The 20,227-nt window shown below is 38.5% G+C and overlaps 1 protein-coding gene across 1 annotated transcript; it reads left to right on the forward strand.

Moving 5' to 3' along the window:
* The first annotated feature begins 16,588 nt into the window (after nucleotides 1–16,588).
* Nucleotides 16,589–19,145, forward strand: parapinopsina (parapinopsin a). The gene is made up of 4 exons (XM_061257264.1): nucleotides 16,589–16,928; nucleotides 17,431–17,759; nucleotides 18,314–18,553; nucleotides 19,020–19,145. Exons 1-4 carry the CDS (start codon nucleotides 16,589–16,591, stop codon nucleotides 19,143–19,145), a joined length of 1,035 nt encoding a protein of 344 aa, XP_061113248.1.
* Nucleotides 19,146–20,227: the final 1,082 nt, after the last annotated feature.

Raw genomic sequence — 20,227 nt, forward strand, 5'->3', positions numbered from 1 at the left:
TAACGAGTCCTTCCCAGCACGAATCTGTGGAACACACATTATGAAAATAACATAGAATGTATTTCTTGCCACCCAGCTGCTCTGGGAAGCTCTGAATAGGTTGTTAAGTGTACAATGAATTTAAAACAATCAGGCTGAACCCAGGCATTGGTGGCCAGGGAAGTTGCATTGCATTGGCAACTGCTGCTATGCAAATAGCTAAATTGTAATAATAATTATGTCTGTAATCACAATAATCATGGTAATAGCTATAGTCACCGCAGACCTCCGAGTTCACCACAGTGGAGTTCTGAGGGCCAGTGGATTCCACACTGTCAAAATGTCAGAGGGGAGGAGTCCCATCATCAAAAGCAGAAGCTTCACCATCTCCTCTCCTGTGCTGAATACTAATTTTCTGCAGTGAGAACCATACTACAGTCCTAATTAACAGGAAATTACATTGCAGGTGGCTTATTATAACAAAGCGTTGTCAGAAATTGACATTATTCGTTTTTTTTATGTTCATACATTGTAGGTGGATATAGATGTGATAGGTCATCTATGCAGACATGAATAATGCACAAAGCTCATCTGAAAATATTTTTCTCCAACCGAATCAGTGAAAAACCTTTTGCATGAGCATTTCGTTGAATTGGTTGAATGACGATGAAATTGGTTCTGTCCTGTGATGAGGCAGCATTCTGTATTTAAAAAACCCTTCATCCCTGGCTGCACTCCACCTGACCTCAGGGCAGTCAACCATACGTCTGTGAGACCTCATTAACGTCAAGGTCACTGCTGCATAGATTACCGGTTGTGATATTCTCACATACACTGGAAGGGCATCCTGAAGAGTGAACATGTAGACAGGAGCATGTTCTGTATCAAACGTATCTGGTATGGGCTGCCAAACGTAGCAAGACTGCATTGTTTTTACTCATTATTTATTCCATATTTTGAAAATATTCATTGCATTCAAATATTTTGTGCTGTTGCAAATGTATTTTATGCATTTTGTTAGCAAAAAGCATTATTTGTTAAAATATACAATAACTTAAAACTATTCGTTTTTTATCAGAAATAAAGTACTGGTTGGCTGTGGTCTGTTTCACATCTATTGTATGTGCACAGCACTGGCCCGGATTCAATAAACATTTGTCCTTAACTGTAATATAAATAAATATGTCACTCTTTTGAATTAATATGTTTTTAATAGGTTTCAGTCTCTTGCCTGTTCCTGTCTCCAAAACTTTGATACTGTTATACCTGTTTGATACCTCAAACAGACAGCACTATCTGTTAAATACATGGTGTAGATCAGGATTTCTCAACCCTGTTCCTGGAAATGTACCAAATGTACCTCCAACCTAACTTCATTTAATACAGCTAGAGATGCTGAGCTGCTAATTAGTAGAATGATGTGTGCCAAGTTAGGGTTGAAATGAAAACCTACAGGATGGTAGATCTCCAAGAACAGGGTTGGGCAGCCCTATGGTAGATCAATATTTTTATTATTGTAGACAGAGTATGCATAACTAGCATTAGTTGAAGTGCAGTATAATGTTGATTGATATTTAAAATTAAAGGTTACTCTGAAACGCTATCTGGGCTGCACGGATGGTGCAGTGGGTAGCACTGCTGCCTCACAGCAAGGAGGTCCTGGGTTTGAATCCCCGTCAGCCTCTCTGTGTGGAGTTTGCATGTTCTCCCCGTGTCTGCGTGGGTTTCCTCCGGGTACTCCGGTTTCCTCCCACAGTCCAAAGACATGCAGGTTAGGTTGATTGGAGAGTCTAAATTGCCCGTAGGTATGAGTGTGTGAGTGAATGGTGTGTGTGCCCTGTGATGGACTGGCGACCTGTCCAGGGTGTATTCCTGCCTTTCGCTCAATGTATGATGGGATAGGCTCCAGCCCCCCTGCGACCCTGTTCAGGATAAGTGGGTTAGGATAATAAATGAATGAATGAATGAAACGCTATCTGCAACATTTTAAATGTGTACAGCTGCAACTATGTAACTTTTAGCCTAGAAGTTGGTGTATAGTCAAGTTTTTGGAATATCAGAGCACACCGCAATACAAACACAAACGCACACAGAAACACTCACATACACATTATACACATTACATTGCACATACTTGCAACAGTTACTCAAGCCTTACACGTGTCACATTTGAGAAAGTTCTACTGACAAGGATTGCAAAGAAGAGAAGGTCCCAAGGGTTAAGAGGTTCACAATCACATCCTGTCAGATAATACAGTATTCACATCTGCACTGCTGCCTTTAGTTCCCCGTGACACAAACTGCATTTGATGCTTTAGGTCCCATTAGGGCATGCAGAGCGAAAATTATTCCATAAATAATTCTGCCTTCACATTCATGAAGCTACCTGTCTCCAAAAATACCTCCCCCCATTCAATTAATAATAAGGCGCCATTCTTTTTTAACGTCCGTGTCTATGAAAATACTGTTGAGTAGCTTTGATTAAGCAAGGCACGGCATTCTATTTTTAAAAAGTGCTCTGTCATGTGAATCGATATCAGTGACTGTGCACTACAGTATTTTCCGATTCATAAATATAAGAATTAGAGTGCAATCTGGTGCAACTGCAATCTTTAGCTATATTAAATGTAAAGCTATTACACTGGTGGGTGTGAAGTGAAAGTATTCATCTGTGTAGTGAGGGGGGGAAATCATGTGTAAATATTCAATTTTTTGTTGAGAGCATTTCAGCAATATTTAAGTCCTTTAATGCAGGCCATCAAATGAAGCAAAGCGCCTATCGACTGGGCAATTTTATGCCATTTTGTGCCATGTAAAAAAATTCTTCAAATGCAGCATGACCTTTCCTAATAACATACTACCTATTGCTTCTTAATGTTATGGTTCATGCAGAAACAAACTTTGAGATCATGGGACAGGAACCAGCCTTCCAACATTACCTATATGGAGAAAAAGAGAAGAGGAAAGCAAATGAAATGTGAATCATACATTCACACTCAGCTAACAGATGAGAAAAAAGCTAGTTAAGCAATGGAAAAAAGATGGCTCTGAACTGTCTATTGGGAACTTTAAGATTAAGCTATCCACTAAGAAGTCTTCAATGGAATGCATATTACTTGCTAAATTTAAGTTTAAGGCAGTTATCTACCAGTAGTCTCTTTAGCATACAGTTAGTCAACTTAAACATGGCCGTTTATAGAACTGTGAATTGCTACATTCCTTAGAGCCTGTAAAAGTAGAAATATTCCTTGGGGATATCCTTCTCTACAGCAAAACACTACAAAATGGAGGTACAAAGAGATCAGATGTTAAAAGTATGAGAATACTTTACAAGACTTCACCCATTGCTGCATTTTAATCATGATCAATATCTAATTTAAGATGTTTTTGTTTTTTTCTTGGCACATGAAAAGAAATGTATAATTTATGACAAGACAGTTGCTCTTAGAGTTAATTGAATCAACCGCCAAATCAGCTGCTATCAGTGCAACGTGGCCTCATTAATGCACTGAACCATTGGTGAGCATGTGGGAGGGAGGATACCCCATCATGACTCCTTCGTTTCATACTGTATACAGTGTATTAGCTTTGGTAAATACTCAGACTGCAATTTTGTAGTGTTTACTTGATAGTACTTCAGAGTCACATGTTCTAGGTTTTAAACATTTTTCCTCCATGAATTTCTCAGTTCAATAAAGGTTTTTAATGTACACCTTTTCAAATCCTCTATATCCAATAGAGATCGTGTCTAGCGTGTGCTTCCTCACTGCAATTTCCAATAAGCACAGTCATAATCTTTCCTTATTAATGTATATACTGTATATTCATATCTACACTGATTACCCCCCTTTTGCTAAATGGTGATCAAAAGAATCCCCTCTGTCAGAGACCTCCATGGATTGTCAAAGGATAATGATGATGTCTTCCAAGTGAGAGAGCTGATAAATCTCCTTCTGCAAGACAAGGCGTCGTGTCTTACTGGGGGGAGAATCGATGATTAGCTCAGTAATTAGATCATATATCAGAACAACAGAGAGATTTTTTGTTTGGGCTATATAAAGTGCTGATAAGAAGGCCAGTTGAAAATTCCATTAACGCCATGCAACAATGACAGTGCCCAGCAAACTCTCTCCTGATCCAGTGAGAGGGTGCCCCTTTCCATTAATTACAATTGACTGCAACTAGAAATTTGGTCCCAAGACATTGGAGGATATAATTTGAAGTAGAGAGAGTGAGCAGTGGCTGATTGTTCATTAATGAAATGGGATTTCATGAACGCAAATATGCAATGGAATGCTTTTAATATTGAATGGCATCTCTTGATTTCTTTTTCATAAGCTCAGATGGTCCATTACTGGGTTATATTGCAACATGCAGTACATCCCTCTAAAGTCCACAATAATTACTCAGAACTACAGATTGCAATCCTACCCACTTCAAAAAGAGTCATTTCCCACTGGATTCTGCATATTCTGTGTATTCTGTGTATTTCTAACACAATAATTACTCAAAATGACAATAATGGTGCTTTGGAGTCCTGTCTGCTGAATAAGAGTATATTTATAGAAGGATATTTTGTGTGAACCTATCAAAGAACAGTATACGATTTTCTGTTGATTGCAATACAATAAAGCTTGGCAAGTCAGCATTGCAAACAACAGTCAATGGCCAGTCTATACTCTCTAAAGACATTAAGCAATTAATGTCAGCCTCCAATGACCCTTGCAGTCGGTAAGCAGATGTGAGACCACACATGAACACAACAGCATAATGTATGTGCAAATTATGTGTTGGTATGGTTCCTTTTCCCTTTGCAATGGGCGGGGGAAAGTATGCAAGCTTTCTGTAATTAAATATATTAAATCAAATTAAGTATAGGAAACATGGGTAACACTTTACCCCTCACCATAAGACTGACATAATACTGTCATACACATGACACATCTCCTTTTTGAAGATATGAACTGTATCAGTTTTGTATCAGAACTTGAAACAATGGTAATGTACTCAGACATTTTGTTCCATATAATTTAAATGTTAATTATGTGCATGTTTTACACATGATTTGCATGTTTTAGTAACACTTCACTTGAACCCCTTGCCATAAGGCTGGCATAACACTGACATACACATGGCATAACAGATGATGTCAGGTTATGTCAAATTACGTAAAACTGTTATACTTTTATCTATACATTTTATGATAGTAACATCTGTCAACATTTACCAATAAAAGTATGACAGTTCTGTAAAATTTTACATCAACTGATATCATCTGTTATGATATCTTGTTACAGCTGTTACGTCATATGTATGGTACCCTCAAATGAAAGGTGACTGGTGACTGCAATTTAACCGCATATTTATTGTTTCAATTCAAATCCAATGTGCTGGAGTAGAGACAAAACAACAGCAATCAAAACACTGTCCAAATACTTATGTACCTCAGTTTATATTAAAGCAATATTTATATTTTCATAAAATATTCACTTGCTCCCCTTATTTCACTTGATGAAATCTATTATTTTTGATAATTATTCACATATAGTACAGTACTGAAAAACAACTGTTCCCAAAAACAGGCCATAATACTAAAAGCACCACAGCAGCATGCATAATTAAAACATCCGTTCCAAATATAGATAGACAGTCAAGGAGGAGAAGGGAGAGTGACTAGGAGCAGAATTCTGGAGAGAGGAGCCCATCAGTCATATACATTTACAGCGCTTCCCTAATGCAAGCAGTTGCATGAATGTTAAAAAGGCAAATAGATGGACTTGAATAAGGTCATGCCGGGATACTTCAGATGTTGTGTGGAGCTCTCGGTCAAAGATGAAGAATAATTTCAAGGTCTGCACCTTACTGATGCAGCAAAGGATTGTGCTTTGTGATGAAGAGAGGATAACACCAGACTACAGTACACCACTATGGCACTTTCATCACCATCAAAGTGCTGTTGCAGGGCATTCTGAATGGAAGAGTCTGTGGGGTCCACAAAGTGTTTAGGTTTGAGTAAAGCTTCCTAATTTAATTTAACATCATATTTACATTTTGTGATTTCATGATTGCTTCATTATTTTTGCTTTGCCTCTGTCATAGGTGTGAAGTGTGAAAACTCCCCGACAAAGCCCTTTTTCTATGGAATCACAGGATTTCTATTGGAACCATTTTTTTAGAGTGGACAGACAGGGACACAGAAGCTATTTGAAAGGCTGTTGCCTGTGCTGCAGTTGCCCGAGAGATAACACTTGTAATATAAACATGCCATTCCATCTGTTTGCATTCTGAGTAGTTTCCAATGTATCTTACATGTTAGAGCCCAGCTCCAAAGGGGTACATACTATACACACATGCACTGGAAGGTCATGCAGTAGAGGGGAGTGAGGGACCTCCTGGCATCTGGAGACAATCCAGACACCCACAACAGTAAAATATTTTTGAATAAGTTATTTTATTTTATTATTAAGTTCTCCCAAGATCTCTTAACTCATCTTGTGAAATAGAAACATATTATTGCGAAAAATTTTCATTCATGTATGTTTTCTTTTTTTTAATCACATGCAACCAAAAACACCTTAGATGTGACCACTTAACTTGGGCAAGACAAATCAGTTTACGAAGCATAAATAACTGTAGTACACACTCACCATTCAACCTCTATCCATAAAATATAAATTAAACTAGAAATTGCCCCCCTGGTCTTGCATCATCTGAAAGGAATTTCCAAGGGACACATTAAAAACCTCTAAAAGTGATGACCTACTCCTGGTAATAACACGCTAATGATGTCCTGGTGTGCTACCTCTCACAGGCATGCTCGACACCTTCAAAGACACGGCGGGTAATTGAGGGTTCAGCTTGGGCGCTTTTGAGGTCATAGAGGACACTGTCAACAGCAGGTGAAGAAAAGCAATGGAAGCATGCGGCGCCATTTGGAGCTCCTCGTATTCTGTTCAAAGACACACGGTACAGAGCGCAGACACTAACTGCAATCATTATGGTCTGTGAAGAATATATTCACACATATACTCTGACATAAATCACTCACAATGCATAACTGACATCTCATTAAGACTGCTGTATTAATCACAATTCCAAGGAAGTCTAATTCGTTCCGCAAGTGCAAAATCCTTTCAGTATTTCATCCATTTTTAGGTTTTAACTATTTTGCACATCACAGAGTACGAAGAAATTTCGAAATTCCCCGAAACTCCACAGAAAGGGGGACATTCTGTGAGTTTGAATGCAGATCCATTCACTTGTACTGAAAAGTTGACTAAATAAATTGTGCATGTGATTGCTACACCAATAATTAATGGGCAAACTGATGTATATACAGTGCAGTTCATACATATTTGGGCAGGAGTACAATTTATGTTTTTTTGGCCCTCTACTTGAACACATTGGATTTGCTATCACCTGTAACTTGTGGGTATTCACATCCCTTTTGATACATAGTCCTACCATTTTAGGGGACCAACAGTAATTTGACAGTTGGCTTCTCAGCTGCTTCTGAATATTCATGTGTATTCAATTGCTTCCATTGTGCAGGTACTGCAGGTAATGCTTTTTACATTACGTTACATTATTGGCATTTGGCAGACGCTCTTATCCAGAGCGACATACAGTTGATTAGACTAAGCAGGAGACAATCCTTCCCTGGAGCAATGCGGGGTTAAGGGCCTTGCTCAAGGGCCCAACGGCTGTGCGGATCTTATTGTGGCTACACCGGGATTAGAACCACCGACCTTGCCGGTCGCAGTCATGTACCTTAACCACTACGCTACAGGTCGCCCTTATATTGCCTTTGGAGTCTGTTATTGCCATTTGTCAACATGAGGACTACAGGCTGAGAAAATTTTAAAAAGACAAACACCAAACAATATGGTTACCAAAATGAATTGACTGGAGATCTCAGTCATCACAAAGGGGCTGGTCAGCCAAGAAAGACCTACAGTTAATGGACAAATAATTAACTCCATAATGAAGCAAAGCCCAGAAACTCATGTCCAACTGATCAGAAACAGTTGTGCATGTGTGACTACTGTCCACAGAAGGAAATAGAGAAATACACTTCACAGACACGGACCATACAATATCAATGCAAACAACCTCAAATTAAAGATGAGAGTCAGCACGTCAAGTTAATGTTAACCTTATATTCATAGTTTAATTTCAAATGCAATGTTTAATTTTAAATCCAATGTGCTGGAGTAGAGAACAAAAAAGAACAGAAATTGTACAACTGTCAAAATACTTATGGACTATACTGCACATGTAGTATGCTTCTAATAGTAGGTAGCCACCTTCCTAGGAAGTTTCAAAGCGCTTTTATTTAACACTTCATTTTCAATCACCTTCTTGGTCTCTCTCCCCCCCCCCCCCCCCCCCCCCCCCCCCGCTGACATCCCCCACTCCTTCAGCTAATTTCAGATGTACAATCTACTTCCTTCTGAGAGTTTTTCTTTCTTTCATTTGCTGCAGTTCAATGCACCTTATCAAAATGTATATTTGGAAATCATTCTTCAAAGGCATGCTGTTTGCCTAAGGAACCAAGCAAGAGGTCCAGGATATTAAAAGTGTGTGAGTGAGAATCACAAAGCCTTTATTAGACGCAAGCTGCCTGTACTGCATGTGTCACTGAAGCCCAGAAATGAATTGCACATATCACCATTAGAATGACAAAATGTCTCAGAGGTATCTGTATCTTCACTATGAAAAATGAATTCATACAAAAATAATTGACTCCACTATTGTGATGACAAAGTTCTAGACAGGAAGCTTATTTTCATTATTTTCCTTCAAAATACTAGAACACTGAGCTACATTATCAAATTCCCTGAATACCTTTTAGATTTAACTATGTACATTTCATCAATGGAAAAAATTATGTTAGTAAGACTAACTGTAGTGTACAGGCCAGATATGCGATAATACATTTAGACTAAATCATAAGGTACATTTGAAGTCAAACAAAAAAAGAAAAGTCAAGTGTTTCAAGTCTTCTTCAGTTTCACTAACAATGTAATCAAATGTCAATTAAATAGAATTGACTTTACTTTTTTTTTTTTTTTTTTACAAAACAATTAGTGCTCATTGGTTGCTCTGTGCCCAAGAGCAGCCAGTTGAATAGGGTTGTGTTTACATAGTGTTTCTTCAACCCTAGCACTCAACTGCTTCAGACTGGTGAAGATAGTAACAACATACAGCTCTAACACAGTTCCTGAGAAGCGCAACATTGTTCAATGCATAGCAACATCCAAACTTTGAAGCTGAGACAGAGACCAAGAGAAAGGGATGGAGAGAACTGTACTGCCAACATCCACCCTATTGTTAGGAGCCAAGAGTCAGCTATGGAGGCAGCCAGCTGTATCGAGGGGAATTAGACTGGGTGTGCCTGATAACTGTCCGAATCACACAGACAACACAGCGTCCTTTACAGGCCGACTTTATTTCTCAATAAGAAAAGCCGCTTAAATGCAGAAACTCAGCACCAGTTTGTCTGTGACAAAAGAATCATCTAGAATCCTCAAGGCCTTTTTTTCTCTCTTCCTGGCAGCTTTAAATTTAAAACAGCAAATCATATCTGTCAAAACACAGGCCAGCCCACAAAGGGCCCTGGTCTCCAGCTTTGGCACACAAAGGAATTTTATACCATGCAGATGCACCCAAAGGACAGATAAGCCAACTTTTTTCTTTTTCTTGTTTTTATTTTTATTTTGAGGGTGGGGGATTTTTAGTACTTATGAAGTTCATGGCGCAAGAAATCAGGAGACTTTGATTGCAAACTACTGTAGGCTACCAACCATGTACTCACTTTGATGTGAGGTAGGTAGATTTGTGTGGTGTGGTTTGAAAAATTTGGAGAAACTTGGAGAAAGGTTGATAGAACGTCTATTGTTTATGTATAATTTATCCGCAGGAATTATAATTGTTGTCTGTTACGCCACTGCATACTAAGTGCTATGTAATATGTAATAAAGTAATATGAATGATATTACCTGTGTTTTGTATCGGATCTCTGTAACAAGAAGAGCCCATGCACAGACTTCTCTGACCAGTATCGGTAATTCTGTCACTCAGTAAAGGCATGATCCCAATCTGTGAGCAAAGAATTATAATAACTTCAGCTGAACCTATTGGTTAATGGTATTGAAGTAACGACTGAGAAGCATTTTAGCTTGTGACATTATGTTTCCAACGGTGTATAGTTTGTTTGGCTTTCATGAAACAACACAGGATTGTTTTGACTGCATAATGAAAGTAGCATTTTCAATATAGAAAAACAATGCAGTATGCTCAATTTTGGTGATCAAATTTGAAAGGGGATTAGTCCAGTGTTTTGGCTATGGATCCATTGTGTCTGCCAGGCACCGCCACAATAATCTGTATCCACTCAAAAACAGAAATATTTCCACTGTGTTTGGGCTTCTGTAACTTTGATTTAGTAATACTTAGAGTAATTCTGACTCTTGGAAAACAAACCCCCAACAGCTACCTTTCAGAAAACACTGGATATGCCTGTAGTCAAAAGGTTTCAAGAATACTAGGTATTTTATTTTGGGTATGACATTTTTAAGCTTGAGCTAAAAAAAGGGGTGACATGTAAGGGGCTAACACAACAGGAGGGAACAAAGTTAATAAGAGCTGAACAACAAGAAATAACATTAAATGTCAGGAGGTGTCTGTTTGCTCAATTTGTGTCTAACTTGCATGCTGGAGAATGAAATAGATCATGGCTGTGTGTGTGTGTTTTTTTGTTTTTTTCATTTGTGTTTATATCCAAAATTTCATGAATTTATATCAAAGCTGTGTTTTTTATCTGCCTTCAGCATGGTGAGACACAATCTTGCAGACAAGCCCAGACATGTACACAGCTGAAAAGTAGTACAACCACAGGAAATTACAGATGTTTATCAGTTCAGTCCCCATGCATTCACTTTGCATCTACAACCTTGCCAGTGTTAACAAATTCAAATTACTTTTCATCCCCCATGGAGCAGAGTGTGGAATAGGATTCAGGGAAATAGCATATGGGCCTTTGGTTGGAATCATACACATTATTGTACATGTAATATTGTACCCTAATAATTGTACTCAATTTCAATTCCTTATGTCCAGAACTGCAGATGTGTTTGTACTGTAGGTTACAGAATATGAAAGAGGGAAATGTAATCACTGTATACTGTAAAAATATACTGTACATGTACTAGTAATTGAGTGCTGCGTTGGAAGCGCGATCAGTGAATGATGGTCTGATTCAATTTCAAAAAAGCCCATCTACAGTGAGAGGAAGAGACTTGCATTCAGGATGCAGGCTTTTTTTTTCACTAATTCAATTGTATAATCCAGTGAATTAGGTCATGTGTGAGTATGTTGCAGGGAGACAGCCAGCCTGGTGAGAGGGAGTCTTACGTGCTGCAGGAACCCAAGTTAGCTTCAAGCACAGATTAATCAAATCTCAGAAGACTGCCTTTGAATAGAAATGCAACCAAACTGTAATCAGTCAGACACAGCTGTCAGCAAAGGTGATCACTCCACCAAGATTTCCACGCAAAGTCAAAAGCAGCTACTTTATTTATTTGTTTGTGTAGTGTGACCATTCTTATTTTATTCACTTTTGCCAGTTGCTCTGCTGAAGGGAGTGTCCTTTATCACAACTGAAGGGGGAGAGAAAGAATACGATAGTTATAAGCTAGCTAACATCTATTGTTAGGTTTATTTAATAATATACTGTACCTGACAATAGGTGTAATTGAGCAAATAAGTAAGATTTTTTTCATCTCATGTAATAATTTGTAACCTGCAACAATGATCATTTTGCTTTTGTTTTTTTCTTTTTATCTATTTATTTATTTATTTCTCCGCTCACTTGCTGGTAGGCAAGGTCGAATCATTTCAGTGCATTCTTTTTCAAGTCGCACAAAAAGCACCTTCAAGCGCAAACTGAAGATGCACCTCTTCAAGCAGCACCTCTCCCCATCCCTCCCTACCTCCCTGTGAACCTTAATTGTTGTCTTTCTGTGATTTACGTTTTTGTGTATTGGTATTTTTAGTTGGCTAGGTAAGCAGTGTTTGGCTAGTTAAGTTTGGTCACTTTTGCTTTGTTGTTTGTTTGTTTATTTGTTTGTTAAAAAAAAAAAAAATAATTAAAATAGGTCCTGGTCCTTATCTTTGTTGTACAGGTAACAGTTGAAATTGTACTTCCCTCTAGGGTCTTTCAGCGCACTTATCCCTGGTTATGGGTATGCACTTTGTTGTACGTCGCTCTGGATAAGAGCGTCTGCCAAATGCCATTAATGTAATGTAATGTAATGTAAAAATATGCCTTTTCTAGATACTAAGGAACATATAATCTTTCACTTCTCCTACACATCAGTTTCTGTCTCTTCCAGATCTCTGTCTCTCTGTCCAACACGATGGATGATATTGAGAGGTGGCTCTCTGTCACTAAGGCTTTGACTCTTTACAGTAATCTTTAACAATCTCCATCGTGTAGGGGTGCTGGAGTTTGGTGTCCTGCCCATTCCATTGATATATCAAGGACTCATTTAGGTATTTTATAGACTTTTTATAGACACATTTCATGCAGATATATTCTAGACTGAAGTAACCATCCTTACAAAACTAATATACTTTCAAAGATTAAATCTAGCCTCTAAGAAATACATTTTAAATCCATCAATCCTTTTTCAGAGTCATTTTATCCTTTAGAGGGCTGTAATGAGCCAGAGCCAGTCCGTCAGGGGTACAGGGCTGTGCACTGGTTGGGACACACACATAAACACACACAAATAGTACACCTACACATACACACAAACACACATGCACACACAAACGCATATACACACACATACACATACAGAGATACACTCAGTGAGCACTTTATTACGTATTTATTAGACTTAATTATTTTCTTTTTTTTGTTAATGGTCTTCTGCTGCTGTAGCCTATCCAAGTAGAGGTTTGACATATTGTGTGTTCAAAGATGCTCTTCTGCATACCACTGTTGTAATGTGTGGTCATTTGCATTACTATTACCTTCCTGTAAGCTTTGACCAGTCTGGCCGTTCTCCACTGACCTCTCTCATTAACAAGGCGTTTTTCCCCCCAGAACTGCTGCTTACTGAATGTTTTTTTGAATAGAATAATTATTATGTTTAAGTTATTGTCAATGTTATATACGATTTAGAATAATATGAAATTGTAATTCAAAAATAAAGAGTGAAAATGTCTAAAACAAGTGTAACCATTATGATAAAAAATATTTTTTAATGTAGTAATTACAATAATTCGTTTTATAAGCATGGCTTCTCATAAGGTCCCAGGCATTGCAAGTTACAGCAGATGAACATGAGTAGTAACAGACCAGTATTATAATGCGAACATTAAATGTACATTTCTGTGGCATGTATGAGTGCAATCAACAGAGCATTAAGGAATGATGAATGCCTCTGGAAATGCAGACCCATGTCAGTGGGATGTAATGCACGCTTTCCCTGCAGTGGAAAAACAAACCTGGCATGTTCATTTCCACCTGCTTGTGGGGAAACACAATGTGCTCAAGGGGCCACATCTGGACAGTGAAGCGTTTGCATCTCATGTTTAACCAACCAGTGACATCTAGTGGACACAGCAGGCCGGTCTGTTGCGTATTGCAATGTATTGTTCAGTCTGACAACTTAATGACTTGTTGTGTTGCTTTATTCATTCTCAAATCGGGCTGTTGAAATTGAACATTGCCTGACAAGTGCAATGGGCCCCAGTCCCAGTACAACAGAGTAATGAGTAAAAGCAACACAGAAATTGTCCATACTCATTCTGTGAACTTGATTTCTTGCTCTACATTACATTACATTACATTATTGGCACTTGGCAGACGCTCTTATCCAGAGAGACATACAGTTGATTAGACTAAGCAGGAGACAATCCTCCCCTGGAGCAATGCGGGGTCAAGGGCCCAACAGCTGCGCGGATCTTATTGTGGCAACACCGGGATTAGAGCCACCGACCTTGCGGGTCCCAGTCATGTACCTTAACCACTACGCTACAGGTCCCAGTCATGTACCTTAACCACTACGCTACAGGTCCCAGTTATGTACCTTAACCACTACGCTACAGGTTCCAGTCATGTACCTTAACCACTACGCTACAGGCCACCCCTGCTCTACAGTGCTAACAGCAATATGTGCATATAAATATCCAATTATTGTTTGATTAAACAAAGTAGTTTAATAATACAAAGTTTAAACTTTGGAAACTGAATGATGCACAGACTCTTCTCCTGTTTCTGTTGTGAAACAGCTTGTACAACTACACCACTCTGGATAGGATGGTAGTTCATCAGAGAGGAGTAATTCCCCTGCTGTAGTTTTATATTGCTGGGCTCCAGGGAGAGAGGTGAGCCATGAGTATTTAGTGAGATTCAGCTCAGGAATGAAGCCGTTAACCTCCCGCTCCAGTGTGAACACTTGGACATCCGTGCTGTGGTGGCAGGAACATTCTGCTTGGGCAGAGCTCTGAAAATGAGTAGGATTTTCAATTTGATTTGATTTTCAATGGAGGATTAGGATTCCTCAATAATTATGTAAAGCAATGTAATGGAGTACATGGTATCTGAAAGGAAAATTACAATACAATGGATACAGTAAGGACCTTGCAGTACCACAGAATATTTCATTTAATTTGATGGTTCATGGTTAATGACTGTATCCAGGATCTCAAGGACAAAGTGATTTAAATGGATGGAGTCAATATTAATTCAGTTCTGTGACTGTTTTGTACCAACGAGCATTATTATATACCTACATTTAATGAGAGAAAAGCTTAGTACTCGTATCTGCAAAGCCTGCAAACAGTAAAATGAATGGGTTATTTAAGAAGCAATAAATAATAATAATAATAATAATAATAATAATGTAACATTTAAAAAGTTAGGGAAGCATACTCAATTTTTTGTAATTAATCTGAATTGCAGATTTGTGAGAAGAATACCTATGCCCAAATTGAATAAAGAAATGAACTAAATAATTTGTAATGATTTTGAACTAAATAAAATGAATAAAGAACACACATAGCATAATCCACCTCTAATACAAAATAATCCCTATTAATCACATAGTCAAATTATTACATTTTATTACTCTAAATTGAATATACTGTGCATATGGTTCTTGCTAATTTCAGAATATAGTATGCAACTCTTATGCAAAAACCAAAAAAAGTCACAAACAAGCATTGACAGACTGAACATTTATGCTAAAGATCCTGTGATTTGATATCTTGTAACCTTTGTCTTGTATTGAATATCTTGTAGCCTATTAGAATGTAGGACACTAAACATACTGTAATCTCTATCTTGACTTAATTAAAGTTAAACCTCTTAAAAGGTCATTTTCAGCGTCACTTGATTCTGCTGTTGGCACTTCTTCTCCATGCTTCACAGAAATTTTTGATCTTTCCCGAATAGTTTGACAAGATACAATTCAGTGTTAATTTGTTGATGGCAGATAATTTTTTTGTCATTTCAGAGAAGAAGAAAGTAGGTTATCCCTAAGCCTTAAAGAAAAAGTGAGTACATTTCTATTAAAGGTTCTAATCTATATCATATGTCACACACACACACACACACACACACACACACACACACACACATACATACACAAATTAATAAAAAAAAGCCGGAAAGGATCCATGTAATAAGTGCTAAGTGCTCTTTTGGTGCAGAAGTTTGTCACTCTTGTGATTGTGTGATAATGGATGAAGGGGCCCCGCAGAGGCCTGGAGCAGAGCTTAGAGGATAGCTGTTTCTGGTCCCTCTCTCACATACTGCCCAAGATGAATCATTTGTACTTTCCAAAGATAGATGCATCTTTAATCTAATATACTTTTGCTCCAAAGATTTCTTTTGAAACAGGTACTCAGATACTTTTTTGAGATATATTTGTATTTATGTATAAATACATGCGCACACAAATTATTACAAGTTATTAAAATACAAACCTCGGTGTGCACAGCGTTTTTGGGAATGGTTTCCTGCATGCATTTTTCCTAATCAGGTACACAAAAAATTAAAATGTGAAAAAAGTCCTTTTTTAAAGTCATTTAAAAAAATTTGAAATGCTTACATTTTACATCAACACCATACATCCATTTAATTGTGTTAAGCATCCATTTAATAGCCAACTAGTGGCTCAAACTCTTCATAAATGTCTTGTTTTTACAGTATAATGAAAAGTGCTGTGTATCCTAATTAAATTGATTAATTTAATTCCTTGTTACATCAAAGGTAAATTTCCACCTGCTGCCAATTTTCATTCAAAGCAGATATATCAGTAGATATACCAATCAAGAAAAGTGCAATCAGATCAATTAGAGAATTCACTTTTAGACAGAATTATATGGTCTAAAATCCAGATTTAAGGATTTACAGCAGGACCTATGTCACCTAATCCCCAGCATGTCACTTGTGTCCCTGTGAAAGCTACCATAAAAGGAAGACCAGAGCGGGCATCTCCATAAGTTGGGCAACACTTGCGGGCCTTCAGCTGATTCTACATTTGTGGTGCTGGTATCTTATTGCACCTTTGCCCGCAGTCAGCCCTATACAATGGAGAATGTCAAGTTTGCACCAAGTTCTGAAGAGAATCCGCTTTCTCCTGACTCCCTGAATGAAACCCTGATGCCCAGAATTGGATACACTGTGCTGTCCATTATCATGGGCGTATTCTCCACCGCTGCATTTGTTCTTAATGTGACGGTTATTGTGGTGACACTTCAGCACAGGAAGCTGAGGCATCCTCTGAACTATGCCCTGGTGAACCTGGCAGTAGCAGACTTGGGAGTGACTGTGACTGGGGGGCTCCTGGCGGTGGTGACAAACGGCATGGGCTACTTCAGCCTGGGGAGGATCGGCTGTGTGATCGAAGGGTTCGCTGTGGCTTTCTTTGGTGAGTTATCACTTTGATTGTCACAATACTACAGATGCAATTGTACAAACTGTTACTGGGAACACATTTTGCACCATGCTGAGAAATTCAAAGGTACTTTTGCCCACATTAATCATATACTACACCTTGGTGACAAAATTCAAATGAGTAAATTGACTATGCCAAGTATACAGAAAATGTACATTCTTTAAAAAGCTATAGCTTGTGGTCCAGTAGCCCTATGGATCTAAATAATAATGAGCATTATTACTTTACATGTACAATAGTGTTTGATAAACTCTGTGCAAGGCAGCATTACAGAGCTTTTCTAATTATGCTTCATTGTTCGTTGTAACGAGACGTTACAAAAAATTGTTTTAATCCTCATGACAGAACAACTTAATACTATATGTCAATTCTAAATTTATCAGAATGTAGAATTGACTGTAGCCTTTGACACATTATTAGACACAGAGTACGCTGCTGGTTTGAAAGAAGAGAAGTCGTGGGGATTTCTTTGCAGGCATTGCAGCGCTGTGCACAGTGGCAGTCATCGCAGTGGAACGCTTCATCGTGGTCTGCAAGCCTCTGGGTTTCATTATGTTCCAAACAAGGCATGCTGTGGCAGGGGTGGCATTCTCTTGGGTCTGGTCCTTCATATGGAACACACCACCTCTGTTTGGCTGGGGGAGCTACCAGCTCGAGGGGGTAAAGACCTCTTGTGCCCCGGATTGGTACAGCAGAGACCTGGGGAATATCTCCTATATCCTGTGCTACTTCCTTTTGTGCTTCGCCATTCCATTCAGCATCATTGTGATCTCCTATGCATGGCTACTGTGGGCACTGCGGCAGGTAAACTGACCCAATGCTAACCGCACACTGCATCACATTATCATAGTTACATATATGAATTAAATGCATGTTGAGGTATGGCTACAAATGATTATCTTCATGGTCTCAGATTGTCTCTGTACTGTGTGGCCAGTACTTAATCTATGTGTCACAGCATTGAATTCATCAACATCAGGGATTCTGCCAGAGGAATACCACATTCTTCCCCAAAAAAGTCAAACTACTCAAGCTTATTGATGAAGTGGAACATACTGTCTCATGGGTTGTTCCACAAAACCCCATGAATGCTCAGTAGCTCCTGGTGACTGAGAAGGCTATGACATATGGATGAGGTCAGGGTCACACTCAGTTATTCTGCTCTGTGGATGGGATGAAAATCACTCAGTACCATTAAATAATGACTGAATTCCTTCATGCTCCATTGTGTTTAAATGTTTTTAACATTACCTGAGTGAGTGTGCATACATTTATGTCTGCATATGCATGTGTGCTTATTTTCCTTTTCAAATGCACATGTACTGTTTTTCATCAATATGTGATGATTCCTGCTTTAGGTGACCAGACTCCAGATGTGTGGGGGCTCCACTGCTAGAGTGGAGGTCCAGGTGACCCGCATGGTCATTGTGATGGTACTGGCCTTCCTGCTCACCTGGCTGCCCTATGCTGCCTTTGCACTGGCAGTTATCATTGACCACGATCTTCACATCAACCCCATCATTGCTACTATCCCCATGTATCTGGCCAAGAGCAGTACTGTCTTCAACCCCATCATTTACATTTTCATGAACAAACAGGTAAGTGACACCATTATGCCTTCAACACCATCACATACAGCTCCAGTATGTAAACAAGTCAAGACAAACCTGTATCACAATGTTCTGGACTGTTCAGGGATGATCTGTACATTCAGTTACAGATTCAGGACCACCAACCTCGCACATTCCAATAATCACCCCCTAATGTGGTAATATAGAATTCTAAGATAATCGCTGTCTTTGCACAATGCATACAGAAAGGCAAACCCATTGAGTAATAAGGTAGGTGGTGTAGCTTGTGCCATAGATCATAAACTGAACACTTCCACTTCAATGCTATTTCAAACTGGAAGACAATGCAATACACCCTTGTGTAGTCCCTTGTGTATGACACAATGAGGAAGTTAATCTTCTCTTAATTATAAATGAAGCCATCTCAAGGCTTTTTGGAAAATAACTCAACAAACATAAAGAAAATGTCCTATCTCTCCATTCATTTATGCAGTTTAGGGATTGCGCTGTACCATTCCTTCTTTGTGGAAGAAATCCATGGGCTTCGGAGCCTGAGGGATCAGAAGCAGAAACCACCATCTCCATTGTCAACAAAAGCCCCAAAGTCTCTCCTGCATAAAACCCTTCCCCAATTTTGATCCCTCTGACTCACTTCTCTAATAGTCTGTATCTGAAGCCAGTGCCCAACAGAGATTGTCTTTTAAGTTATGTTTAACACTGTAACTTTCCTCATTTCATATTAATATTTGTAGTGTTGGTTCTTGACCAGCTTACCTTAAGGTGAAATATATGAAAGAATTGTTTTAGATGAATTCCTTGCTTCTCATCATCCAGTCTTAAAAATCATACAGAACAAACATCGTACAGAACAAAAACAATGTTAATGATTAACCACACATTCAGACTGCACTCAGGACTACAAGGGGCTAATCACAAAGTAAATTGCATCAGGCTGAGCAAAACACATCATATTTCAGGTTCCAGATTCCAGGTTCCAGATCCTACTTCAGTCATTTATGCATGTTTTATGTTTAAATTTTAAGTTTTAGTGAGGGGCATTTTGTGCACCCTTGCCAAGAGCTTGCACTACTGTGAAAAGGAAACAGTTTTTTCTTTACTTCTACCGATACGGAATCTCTACAGTTTAGTAGTATCAGTAATATACACAAATGTAGTAAAGGCATAGTGCCTGTAATAAGTACCATATGCACCAGTGTGGGGCGACAACGAGCTGATTGGTACCTTGCATGGTAGAGTATCAACCGTTGGTGTGTGATTTTGTGTGTGAATGGATCAATGAGAGGCATCAATTGTAAAGCGCTTTTGATGCAGTCCATCTACCATATATAGTGAAAATCCCAATTTGGAAGTGACTCATATACTGTAGCCAATTATTTTAAATCAATAATCCATCAATTAAATACATATTGAAATAAAATATGTCAATGTATTCATTGACACTAGGATTTGCATTGTTGCAGTTCAACCAACAATGCCAGGTGTATCTGTTCATGAAAAAAAGGAAATAAAACAACAACAGAACTGTGATCTGCAGGCATATGTGGATAGACACAGATCTATATATAAATATAGATTGTATAAAATATAAAAGAATATAAAAATATGATATATAACGACATTAAGGGCTAGTTCTCTAGCCTAAGTGTCACATTATAGGCTATGCTACGCCCACTTCAGGAT

Source organism: Conger conger, chromosome 10 (genome assembly GCF_963514075.1).
Source record: "Conger conger chromosome 10, fConCon1.1, whole genome shotgun sequence".
In the NCBI taxonomy this organism is placed as follows: domain Eukaryota; kingdom Metazoa; phylum Chordata; class Actinopteri; order Anguilliformes; family Congridae; genus Conger; species Conger conger.

Excerpts from the sequence above, each read along its gene's own strand:
- parapinopsina (XM_061257264.1), top strand. The coding sequence starts at position 16,589 with ATGGAGAATGTCAAGTTTGCACCAAGTTCTGAAGAGAATCCGCTTTCT. Across the intron at positions 17,760-18,313 it reads TACTGTGGGCACTGCGGCAG|GTGACCAGACTCCAGATGTG; the intron begins GTAAACTGACCC and ends TTCCTGCTTTAG. Across the intron at positions 18,554-19,019 it reads ACATTTTCATGAACAAACAG|TTTAGGGATTGCGCTGTACC; the intron begins GTAAGTGACACC and ends TCATTTATGCAG.